Here is a 13052-nt window from a genome sequence, read left to right as displayed (position 1 = left end):
AAGTGTAAAAGGCCAACACACCAGTCTTCATGCAGATTTTGTCACCAACATTAATAAAGTTTGGACTGATAACGAGGACATTAAGTAGTATTTTTAGACTTTGACATTTGATGATATATGCACAGACATTTACTTATTTACACTGTGTTCTGCCGTTAACTAATGCTAGGGTATTTGATGCTATCACGTATTCCATGGAGTCGGCCATCTCATCCTCCTGCGCTCCGTAGCGGACAATGTGACGGTGAGACAGCACCGATTTAAATCTTAAGAACACATTTTGATGAAGGATTTGAGTTGGATTTTACAAGGTGTATGGAACAATAACCACTCAATACAAGCGCAAATAACACTGCTGGTTTTATCTTCGATAACGTGGATGATATGGAGAGAGAAAAAACGTACTTGAAAATATTACGAGCAATCATTATTCCCAAATGTACTTTATGCAGTCTGACATCAGTTTACCTCCTCACTATCTGCATTGCCAGTTCCCATTGTCCCCAAACAATTAGAGTTTGCGTGGAGGACCGCACATTCTCCCGTCAAGTTTGTCCTTTTATAAATCAAAACCTTTGCGAGGGAAGTGACGTACGCGTATTCTTTTAGCCCCGTTTGGTGCGTATGTCACGTTTAAAAATGAGACCCTTGGGCCTTTTGTCTGCCCCATCATGTCAAAACACTTTATTATTTTTTTGTTGTAGGCAAAGGTTCTAGACTTATCCTTCATCTTGTCCAGCCAACCTTTCCTGTTAGTCTTTAGATGAATACTGTGCAGATTATGGGGTAATTTAATGATAGGGAGCTTTGGTTGACCTTCGGTTGGTAGTTGGTCTGTTCAGTCACAACTGCTAGTGCCCGCCTCCGCTTCGAGACTCGCCAGTCACCCAGTCAATGATGATAAATGACAAACTCATGATCATGAAGATGAATCCCAGTGCAGCAAAGCATGCCGCCTACAGGAGTGGAAGGAAATAAAAGGATAGCTGCATCAACAATACCGTAGACATTTAAATGGCCAAGTTAAATTCAAAGTGTTCTTGATTTCTGGAGGAATTGAGTTGTACCTGAATCTTGGGTCTGGACAGAAAAGGCTCCTGGTCTTCAGGAATGATACGGACGTAGAAGGTTCCAGGTAGGATGAAGATAAGGCTGGGGGCAGATGTGGCTCCTGAAGTTGGAAAAGAACCGAAAGAGGAAGTGAGTTAATGTATTGTTCTATACAGTAAGTGATTACACAGTTTACAGATGATGTAGTTCTTCCTGTGCAAACATACCGATGAGGCCAAAGATGTCGCGGATTGAGGGCACGAAGATAACCAGGAGGTTGACCACAAAAATTAGACAAATTGCAATGACGATGTGTACCAACCAGTTGAAAGGCTTGGCTGGAAACAAGATCTGGAGCAAGGCCCTCCGGATCTACAGAGGTAAGGAAGGAAGGAATGAAAGAAAGAGTGAGAAATATTGGTCTATGGTCTTGTTTTATCACCACAGGCAAACGGTGATGCTGTTGTGAAAAGCCATATTTAAGAAAAGCTCCTATAGGCGTCAATCCCATCCCAACTAGCTGACATTTTAGCTATTTTCTATCATATTTGTGAAATACACTCATTTTATAATTTTAATAATTAAAAAAAAATAATTTATACTCTTTATTGATGAGGCTAGCTGTTTCCCAGCTCTTTATGCTAAACTAAGCTACGGTAACTGTCTCCAGCTTCATATTAAATCGACAGACATATATAGGAGAGGTTTCAATCTCCTCTCTCTGTATGAAAGTGAAAAATCTTATGTCCCAAAATGTCAAACTATTTCTTTCTTATTATCTAATGGTTAAAGGTTCACGACTACAGCATGTGTTTGCTGCTTAATAATTCGTCTTAAAAAAAAGAAGAAGGTCCATACAGTCAACACATATTAAAACAGAAACTGCTGATTTCAGAAGTTACACTCATGACAGACACAGCACTGAAACTTTCTTACTGTTTCAGTATATAAAACTTGCATACATGCATCCTTTTAGCCAGGTCCTATCAGACTTTCGTACATGTCATTTGTACAGAGAGTCAGGCCACTCTCCATTTACAACTGTTCACTTCCTTGAAGGCGGCTCCTCTGTTGAAGTTAGGAGGCTAGCCTCCTTTGGCAGCATCAGTTATTTGGTGTAGAGACTACATTGTCAGTATGAGGGACTTAGGATGTGCAGCTTGTAGGTTCAGGATCTACCTAGACAACATTTTCAATAAGGATTAGGGGAAGGAAAAAGCCAAATGTTATACATTAGACTATGGCTTTTTGACCGTTTAAGAATTTTGTCTCAAAAAAAGAACAAACATTGCATGTGGAGTGCCACATGGATCCATTCTGGGCACACTACTCCTAAGTCTCTACCACTAGGGGTCATCATTCATTATGTTGATTTTAATTGTTTTAAAAATTATATCTTCCAAAATGGGGTACGTATTGAATTTTACACATACACATATGTTTATCACTTTAAAAAAAATGTTTACTGCATTTTATCTTTCACACATTTACATTTGAGAGGCTGGAACCGTTTTTCTTGGACCGGTGTATGATGCATTTTGACTGATAAGCAAAGTAGCTGATTAATTTTAACAAATTAATTATTCAACTAACTGTTTTAGCTTAATATTATTATAACCTCCCCTTTTGTGTTTTATTTATTGTATCTGAATCCACTTTTATCATGTAAAGTGTGATAAATTTGAATGTGTAGAAAGTGTCAGGAAATCAAAACAATTGTTTTTGTTGATAGACGTTTTACCGGGAAAAGAACCACAGGGACGGTGAGGGTGACGGCCACCAGCACAGCTAGACGCACACAGAGAACCAGGACATCCAGGGTGTCCACTCGACTGTAGGTGTGTAACAGCTCTGACTCCACAGCACCTACCCACAGAGAAGACGTATCTCATTAGGTCTATTCCCTCACTCACAACACTGGTAAATGCTATGGGTACAATTGGCTCATTCATTTTAATTTTTTTCCATTCACAACTTAAGAAAAGGGTGACCTTTGAATCTCAGGAGTAAAGAGTATCTTACCATAAAAAGTTAGGTAACCAAAAAGAGCCGTTATCAGGTACATGACAAACATTGCAAGGATGGAGATGTTGGCAACTGCCTGCATACGTTTCTTGGTGGCACTGGGGTAAAGCCAAGCAAAAAAATTACGTTAATTTTACCAAAGCTTTATAGCACAGCTCTCTGTGTGCCTACTAAGAAACCCAAATTTTGGATTTTGTGAAATGGATGACGATATTCAGACTTACTCTCGCAGCTCAGTGTAGATTGGTAGCACCTCTGGGTGGCAGACGAAAGCAAACGCCAGAATTGGGATAGTGTACGCTGTCTAAAAGCCAAACATGCCAAAGGACAGTGAGTAACTCACAAAACATGGCTTGAGGAACACAATCTAATGCTTGTTTTATACCAGACGGCACTGTTGACATAACACACTCCTATGCAGAATATGTTGCAGTTAATCTGCTGTGATGATCAAAAACTAAATATACAACAGATGATTTAGGGAACTAGACGCAGGCAATGTGAAATTGTTTTACCTGTGAGTTTGTGGTAAATAGTTTGGCCTCACAGAAGTCGCCTGTCACATTAGTTGCAGTGTGGTAATGGGCAAAAGGAGTCGTGTTATGCTTTTCCTCATCCAGTGGACATGGGATGTTAAATTTCTTGTAGATAACCTGGAGAGACCCACCCATTGGTTAATCAAAGATGAATATATAACTGAGGTACAGCTGGTGTAATTCTGTATATAGTCTGTGTATCTTTGTTGGTTCAACAGTTGAGACTCACCGAAATGAGAAAAAACACCATGCAAGAGAGGGAGAACCCGCTTGTATAGCCCAAGTAACCTGTGTAGCAATGATAATAACATGTTGCAGAATGATATATGGATTCTGGAAGTACAGCATATGAGTGTAAGCACAAAAGCAAACAGGTAATGGATACATGATGTTACATGAGAGAGTACGGGGAATTGAAAAAAAAAGGAAACAAAATGTGACAAAAGAATTGAAAACATACCAAGTTGTTTCATCATTGCTAGAGGAAGGATGATGACAACGCTAACAATCATGATCAAGTAGTTTCCATTCAAGAACCACTCTCTAAGAGACAGATGTAAAAACAAATAAAATCAGCACATCACAAAACAAAAATGTAAAAATTACACATGAATCGTTGTCAAAATAGCACTTTGACACTCACCCTGTGTTTTCATATTTACCCAGGAAAGATTGAATAACCAATGGGAGCTCAGACTTCACGATGAAGAGGTAGCTAGACATTGCTAAAAAGAAGTGACGGTCAATCTGATTAAATGCACATGTTTTTATTTACAGATATCAGACATAAACATCAAAGGAAGATAATGGCCTAACCACACCTCCAATGTTGTGTATTGTAATGATAATTGCGGCCAGCATTTTTCCCGGGGCACCAAAAGCCCGATTCCCAAGCTGCTCATAAGCCCGGATGCCTGGAAAAAAAACAATATACATATATGAGTGTGATAACTTATGAATGCAGGATTGACTTTGTCGCCACTACATATGTTATGTGTGTTAAGTTTGGCTTACCAACAACCCCAGCGCTTTTCAGTAGAAGATGAATTGAATATGCAGACAGAATGGCAATGGACATCAAGAGGATTCTGAAACACACAAGAGCAAAGATCTGCTGTAATTTGTAATGTAATTCTTTTTTTAATGTATCAACTGTCTCACCAACCTGGACATTATTCTTATTAGAGTTAAAGCTAAGCTCATAATCTAAATAAATAAAGACAGAAAGAAAGAAAGGGAGAAAAAAATTATTCTTTAAAAAGTTATTTAGAAACTACAGTGTGACAAGCAATTCTTGTGATTTTTGTCTTTTTTTTTCAATGCACACAAGTGAGTTTGGCTTTAAGAGCGGGCCTCTACAGCCGTCCTCCACCTCCCCCCTGCCACATAGCACAGGACTTTTCCAGGCAGGCGTGTCTTGGATGTGATCATTACGGGCTATTTTTAACCACTCAAATCTGATTTAGGGAAGCTGCGTGTGTATGACAGATCAGACTTCGTATAGGAGCCAATGTGTATACAGTATTACACCAACAGCTCACACAGGTAGACAGACAGAAACACAAGCACAGAGCCCACTCTCCTGCCACCACACATCCATGTCCAAGCACTAATAGTATGATACAAAGACACCCCTGTGGCCTTAATTTTAGCCTTATAAGGACCCTCTGTTGACTATATCCAATCAGTGCCCACCAATAATGAACTTAATCCTCATTTTAATGTGTTAACCCTAAATTTGAACCCCAAATAATGATGATTTATAATTTATTTATAGAGCACTTTTCAAGCAAGAGGCCTTTTACAGCATCAGGAATCTAAAGACTGAGTACATAGTAAAATATATAAAATAAGTAACAAACATGCACAAATATAGAAATTAGCAATGTTAAAGCTATCTCAGTACAAAAATATTAGTTTTTATGAAAAGCCATTAAAAAATAGCCTCTTTTAAGAAAGTGAGGATCAGCCCAAATTACCTAAATTACCTTTTTTCAAAAATCTGCCCTCTGTCAGACAGTATACAAGTCAAACACACACACACACACACACACACACACACACACACACACAGACATGTCAAACAGCCCTGCTCTGTTCTTTTAACCTCAATGAGTGTCCAAATTTGGCTTGACCATAATACTAAATATGTTTACAGGAAGCAAAAATCACAATACTATGGGACACTATTGTAACAACTTAAAAGACTGCTGTGAGAAAATTAGCATGCGCCTAAATGAGTAGACACATACACAAACACTGACAAATGCAGCACGGCACAGAGTTGAGCCAAAGTAGGGACCGCGTGTTTGGCTTGCATACTCACAGAAAAAGAACGATTCCGGTGTTGGACATCGCAAAAGCCAAACCCAGAATTCCACTGCCCATTATGGCATTACTGAGGTTAAAAATGGACATGCCAAATGAAGTCTTTCCCTCGAACTGCAGGAGGACAACAACACGTACGGATCAACTCACAAACAAAAATCACATCAACAGCATCGTATTCACTGTATCTTATTTAGACACAGCAGATCAAATCTGACTTCTATGTTTTTCATCATGTGGCTGAGTAAAAACACTCACATCTGTGAAGTGGTTTTCTTTCTTGACGCCAGTTTTATGTGGGAGAAACTCCTCATGTTCAGCCAAGGCATCCAGCCCATCAAAACTATAATGGAATCATAATCACTGGTTTAAAGGAGCCACAAAAAAAAAGACACATTTTAAACATTTTAATTTCTTTGAACTTCTAACACCTTTTGCTGTGAAATGTTGTTCCTGTTCCAATAATTACTGTTGATTTGTGAGTCTTACCCATCTTCCCTGCTGTGTCCATTCATCTTCTGAAGCTCCATTCTGGTTGTTGGGCCTGTGACTGGAGGGATGAACTTTTGCTGGACTAAAAGAATCCTCTTAAATGTCACCTGGACGGAGGTAAAGAAAAATACGTTGTTCAATGTATGGTAATCATCTACAAATTTGGCCATTATTTTTTGCACAAAGATTTACTTTCAGCTGGGATTTTTTTTACATACCGTGCGTAACATTCAAACACCAACGATTAAAGACAGGAAGAAAACTGCAAGCAGTCTATCTACAGCATGTGTCTTTACCTTTCATTGTGTATGTATCCATCACTTTACCAAGTTAAGACAAGATCTCAAAATCTTCCAAAAAGCTGAGAGAGAATTGCAATCTATTTACAGAATACTTTTATGAGATAGCTGGGAAGTGTTGGCTCTGGTCTACAGTACAATAAATGTAGAGTCATATTACAGTGGTGGACTGGCAAATGTCCTTAATATAACCTCAGTCAACATACTAGTTATTTGTTCTTGGAACAGAAGAAAGCCAAATCAATCGACAAACACTAAATATGGTGAATGTAATACGGACAGAAAATGCTATGCTAGGGAAGACCTATTTATAAAGTCGCGAGACACACGCCCCTGAAATTGTGTTCTACTTGCCGAGGACAAAGAGGGTATTTTGGGAATACAAAAATCCTTTAAGACTGCTTTATTTCTGGAGTACAGCTCCCTACTTCAGATGTGATGATAAAAAAAGTTACAATATTACTGTGGTTGTTCGGAAAAGAGATACTTGGGCTGTAAGTCCATTTAAAGCTTGTTGGACATGAAAGACTTTCAATAACAAATGTCGTGCAATTTATTGTGGGACAGACAAAGCTCGTATGGACGGACTCTGGGAATGAGCGTAGGTTTGTGCTGCTGCCACGGGGTCATGGGATACTTCACTTCTCTGTGGGTCAGAGCCCTCAGGATTTTCACATCTGACCCCTAAGGACACACTCACACTACATTGTACCATTCCTTAAGAGTTTCACTCAAACCCAGAATTCTTTTATATTCCTACGCTTATCAAAGAACAAGCTTCTCCAGCTTGGTGGTTGATAGCAGAGGGCCACAGAGATACACAAAGGGTTCCTGTGTAAACCATGCTATTTAGCCTAAATACAGAGTAGCCTTTTCCATGCATACTCTACTTGAGTCAAGTTTGGTTTGAGTGACTTTCTTTAGCTACTTACCTAACAACTTTCCCATGGCTTAACGGCCAAAACAAACAAACAACAGGCAAGAATAGACCAAAATATTATTATATAAAATATTGTCCTTAAGTTTCATAAAAACACAATTTTGATGGATTGTTTACCAATCTCACTTTGTGAAGGGCAGAATTTGCAATTAAGAGATCAAAACTCAAGCAACAGTAGTGTATAAAACAACGTTTTTATAAGACCTTGGCTAGTGGCCTTCATCAGGGCCATTGCTTAAACACACCAATCTAACAATTAAGTTGTTATATATAGGCCTACAACAAGTGTTGTCTTAGTTTTGGTCTCTGTACACTTATTTCCCCTCTCCACACCTTGGAATTATTTAAAGTATTTAATGTTTGGCCAGAAACCTGAACTGTGCTTGTGCAGGTTTTACCAGACACTAGACAAACCTGGTTAACTACAAACTTGTTCAAAGTCAGATATTTCATTGGCCACGATTGCAAGATTACATAGTGGAAACCGTGAGAGTGGGGAAAAAAAAAAAAGAAGCAAAAAAAAGTGTTCCTGCACTTACCTTTCATCTATACAACATTTTTCCCTAAACCTACCCGCATGCCCTCTACAATTAGAAAATATATTTTAATATGACAAACAATATATACATTAATCTTGTCAATTATATGTAAGTTAAACACAGATAGTGCTGCAACCTTACTATCCGGCACTTCATTCCACATGGCTCTTTTCTGACGCAAGACCAGCTCACTATTGACAGTGAGCCCTTCACCTTCTTTCTCAACATCTTAAAATACATACATTTTCCATCAACTTACCCTGGTGGTCAAGATGGACAAGTGGACAAGATTAATGACCCAATAAATCCATGTGCAAGTCTACTCAATTTAGAGACTCTTCAAACGTTTTGTGTACAGCTTGGTTCTTATGAGTCTCTCCAAAGCTCCTTGGTAGGGAAGAGAGGAGAGAGTGAGATAGATTAGAAGCTGGGAGGAGTAAACTGGAAATGGTAACACCCATATTTAACCCTTTGTCAAACCCATCAGAGGTAGAGCCTGCTGCAGTGGGACTGTGGGGATCAACTCAACAGGTGTCTACTTTGAAAAGGTGTCCACACTAGTGTTTAAATAAAGTAAATTAATAGCCTGTTAGTTTCCAAAGACAGTCTGCAGTTCAACGCCACAGGTAGTGCCAGGGACCCGTTCAATCAATAGGGCTTCTGGTGTTTACACTGGGGACAAATTACCATGTCATTACCTACTATGCAAGTGGAAAGAAGTGGTAAAGTCAATGTCAACTGAGGGGGCCTTTGTCAGAGCATGGGCGGATACTCACTGACAGTTTACATCCTGCTGGAAGTCACAGTGATGGTAATTAGCTTAGGAGATAAGTTCTTTTTTAAGATTGCCCACATGGGATAGTGCTTAAGAGTGAACACATTGTGCATGCTTACAAGTTAGCATGCGCTTGATCCAAAACAAACAGTAAGACCTGAACTGACAGGCCCCAGTGGAAAAAACACAACACATAAAAATATTATTTATTTGCTCTTCTATAGTTTCAGCAACTCAGAAGTGTTACAACATTGACAGAAGACATCGCCACACATCCACATCGTATCAGGACATGCTGTGCAGAATAGCATACTTCCTGAATAAAGCAATAACACATGCTTAACCTCTTACTAGTTGAGCAGAATTAAACTGTCATCCACTTGGGGGACATTTCTGTTTGCTGATAAAGATTAACTTTACTGAGATATGAGTTTTGTCTGCACACCCAAGAAACACCCATGTTTTCTTTATCTCAGCCCAACACAAAATCCTTTACTAGAAAATGTGTTTTTCTGTTCTCAACGTTTTTACATTGCATCTAGTGGCAGTGTACACAGATGGCAGAATTATTTTTATATCCCTCTTAAATAATTTTTTTAGTATAGATTTCAGAAATCTGGACATGAAGTCAAAGAAAAACCAACCACTTCCAGATTTTAATAATTGTCATGTTCAGGCCATTTGGGGCAGTTTGTAAACAATATATTAAGATCAAGGTCTGTACAGATTGGCTGAATTCATGTAATGAACAGAGATACATTTGTCAACTTAAATGACCCTCAGTTGAACAAGCAATTTGGGAAAGTCCAGGACAAAGCAACTAACATATACAATTATATAATATATGTATATCTAATATGTGTATGTGTAAACTTTAGGAATCCTCCTGTTACAACAGGTTCATTCCACCTCTCAGCGAGATACCACACATATACAGTGAGGAACTCAGGTAATATCGGACCATTCTGATGTAGGATTTTTAAATTAAATGCTTAAATGTCCAAGTAAAGCTATACTTTAATTATTTTTCTGGCTGTTAATGCCATATTTTTACTGTTTTTCAGGCTACTCTAAAACGGAATGCTCCTGTGAAGCCAGGTTCATTCCAACTCTGGGTGAAACAACACATATCCAGTGTGTCACTCGGGTAATATCGGAATCCTGATGTTATGCCAGCTTCATTCCAAGTCCATGGGAGACTTCACCTATCCAGTGTGTCTCTCAGGTAATTTATGAGCATTTGTATGTGTGGTTTTAAAATTAAAGCCCATGTTGCAAGTTAACCACCACTGTTGACTATTGGGTACAAAAAGCACTCAAGATATGTATATCATTTTTAAAAATGTCTCCAAATAGTTTTAAAAGTTAGTTTTTGGTCATTTTTGGTATTCGCAGGTTTATGGAGTCAATTCGGCGATGACGTCACTCGAGGGAGCAAACTCTCAGCCTCGCACTAGAACTACGGTGACTGACTGGGATGAGGAAGAGAAGGAAAGGCCAGCGGCCGAATAATTACCAACCTGACAGACGTGAGAGGGCAGATGAGGAATAGTCAAGATTGTGGGGAAGTCTCCTTCATTTATCTCCTTTATTTAGCAACGCAGCAGTGCATACAGTGACTTTACTTTTTACTGTCAGTGAATAGCAGCGAGTGAACGTCAACGTTTTCTCCCGATCTAGTGACAGGGATCATGTTGTTAGTTGTACTGGTACACTTATCTAGATATACGAATAGAAAGCATCCCCGAGTGTTAATTCTAAGTGTTTACCTCTTCCACCGGTGAAAACGTGTCGCTGTTTGGCCGGTGCTTGTGTGTGTGTGTGGCGGCGAAGCTGCGGTGGAGAGCGGCTGCTGTAGGCGAGTGAGCTTCCGGTCGGGAAGCTCATACCGCGCACACTCGGGCTACTCTTCATTTATCTTTAATGTCATAAATGTAAATTATGTCCAGGATCTCAGGGGAAAGAAACAAGATGCGTGTCTCCATTTCAAACATCACTGCAGGTTGATTGTGGGCGACAACTCTGTCGTGGTTAGCTCACCGAAACTCTACTGCCGAAGTTGCTGGCTACATAACGTTCATCCGCTAGCATCCGTACAGGCTAACTATAGCCAGTTAGCTTTGTGTGTAACGTAACAAAAACCCACCCATCTTGTAGGAGCAATGCTTACTATTCCATTCCATACAGTTATGGTACAAAAGGTGCACTAATGCCACATGTATGATGCTGACAACATGGACGCATATATAGGCAACACAAAAGCAGTCGTAATATTTACCTAGCCGGCTAGGCTAACGCTGTTGTGCTAACATCCGGCAGCGTAGCGTTAGCTAGCTATAAACGTGTGAAAAGCCGAACAACATCCCCGTCTAAGCTGTGTTTCACTTTCAGATCTTTGAATTCTTGGTTACGTCCGTCTTTGAAAAATCTGCCCGCCTAACACGGACATATTGTATCCACCTTCCTACCGAGCTAGCTAACTTACAGCTAGCTAGCTCGCTAGCTATACCGGTATGCTAGCTATAGCTATCTATCTCTCTCTCTCTCTCTCTAAATATATCTATCAATACTGTCTATCTGTCTATATGTCTAGCTATTTATATAGGCTATCTATGTATATGTATGTATTATCTATAACCTGTTAATGAACACTCTTTCTTAAACTGTTGTCTTCTATCTCTCGTAACTCTCAATGGTCTCTCTAAGCTGGCTGGCCTATCGTCTCCCTTCCGTGACGTCATGCAATGCATTGTGGGAGAAAAGCAAACCACTGTAAAATATGACCTACTTTTTTGTATTATTTTATGTTTTGTGATACTTTTCAATATCATATACAGTGGATAACTGTTTGAATGTTTATTACCAACAATCAATAAGTGCAAATTCATTGTAAAATTAAACCTGCAACATGGGCTTTAGAGACAGCACCTATCCAGGGTGTCTCTCAGGTAATTTCAGAGCCTTCTGATGTACGATTTTAAAATTAAAGCCTAGAATGTCTAATACATGGTATAATTTAAATCTTTTACAGGTTTTTAAAGGCATATTTTTCTCTTTTTCAGGCTACTCTATAAAGGAATCCTGACGTTATGCCAGCTTCATTCCAAGTCCACGGGAGACAGCTCCTATCCAGGGTGTCTCTCAGGTAATTTCAGAGCAATCTGATGTATGGTTTGAAAATTAAGGCCTTGAAAGCAAAGCTATATTGACGTTTTTTTCAGGCTATTAAAGGCATATTTAAATCTCCTTCATGCCACTCTAAAATGGATTCCTACTGTTTTGCCAGGTTCATTCCAGTCTGGGGGAGAAATCAACTATCTAGTGTGTCTCTCATGTAATTTCAGAGCATTCTGATGTACGGTTTTAAAATTAAGGGCTTACAAAAAGAGCTATATTGACAAATTTTCAGACTGTTAAAGGCATATTTAAATCTCCTTCATGGCACTGTAATTTGGATTCATTTTGTTATGCCAGCTTCATTCCACGTCTGGGGGAAACACTACATATCCATTGGGTCACTCAGGTAATTTAGGACCATTCTGATGTAGGATTTTGAAATTAAAGCCTATAATGTCTAATAAATAGTAAAATTTAAATCTTTTTCAGGCTGTTAAAGGCATATTTTTCTCTTTTTTAGGCAACTCTATGAAGGAATCCTGACGTTATGCCAGCTTCATTCCATGTCTTGGGGAGATATCACCTATCCAATGTGTCTCTCAGGTAATTTCAGAGCAATCTGATGTATGGTTTTAAAGTTAAGGCCTTAAAAGTAAAGCTACATTGACGTTTCTTTTTCAAACTGTTAAAGGCACATTTAACTCTCCTTTATGCCACTCTAAAATTGATTCCTACTGTTTTGCCAGGTTAATTCCAACTATGGGTTAGACACTACATATCCATTGGGTCACTCTGGTAATTTAGGACCGTTCTGATGTTGGATTTTAAAATTAAAGCCTAAAATGTCTAATATATAGCATAATCTAAATATTGTTCAGGCTGTTAAAGGCATATTTTTCTCTTTTTCAGGCTACTCTAAAAAGGAATCCTGACGTTATGCCAGCTTCATTC

At 38.9% G+C, this 13052-nt stretch overlaps 1 protein-coding gene across 1 annotated transcript; it reads right to left on the bottom strand.

The window, feature by feature from the left end:
- Nucleotides 1-654: 654 nt before the first annotated feature.
- Nucleotides 655-8904, bottom strand: slc38a5a (solute carrier family 38 member 5a). The gene is made up of 16 exons (XM_034876314.1): nt 8469-8904; nt 6429-6538; nt 6198-6282; nt 5938-6053; nt 4626-4699; nt 4433-4525; nt 4255-4336; nt 4072-4154; nt 3841-3899; nt 3591-3728; nt 3300-3379; nt 3073-3173; nt 2792-2916; nt 1278-1422; nt 1068-1171; nt 655-956 (listed from the first exon to the last, which is right to left on the bottom strand). Exons 2-16 carry the CDS (start codon nt 6467-6469, stop codon nt 852-854), a joined length of 1431 nt encoding a protein of 476 aa, XP_034732205.1. The 5' UTR covers nt 6470-6538; nt 8469-8904; the 3' UTR covers nt 655-851.
- Between the last annotated feature and the right edge of the window lie 4148 nt (nt 8905-13052).

Source organism: Etheostoma cragini, chromosome 7, assembly GCF_013103735.1.
Source record: "Etheostoma cragini isolate CJK2018 chromosome 7, CSU_Ecrag_1.0, whole genome shotgun sequence".
NCBI lineage: Eukaryota > Metazoa > Chordata > Actinopteri > Perciformes > Percidae > Etheostoma > Etheostoma cragini.
This window is presented reverse-complemented; position numbering and strand designations above follow the sequence as displayed.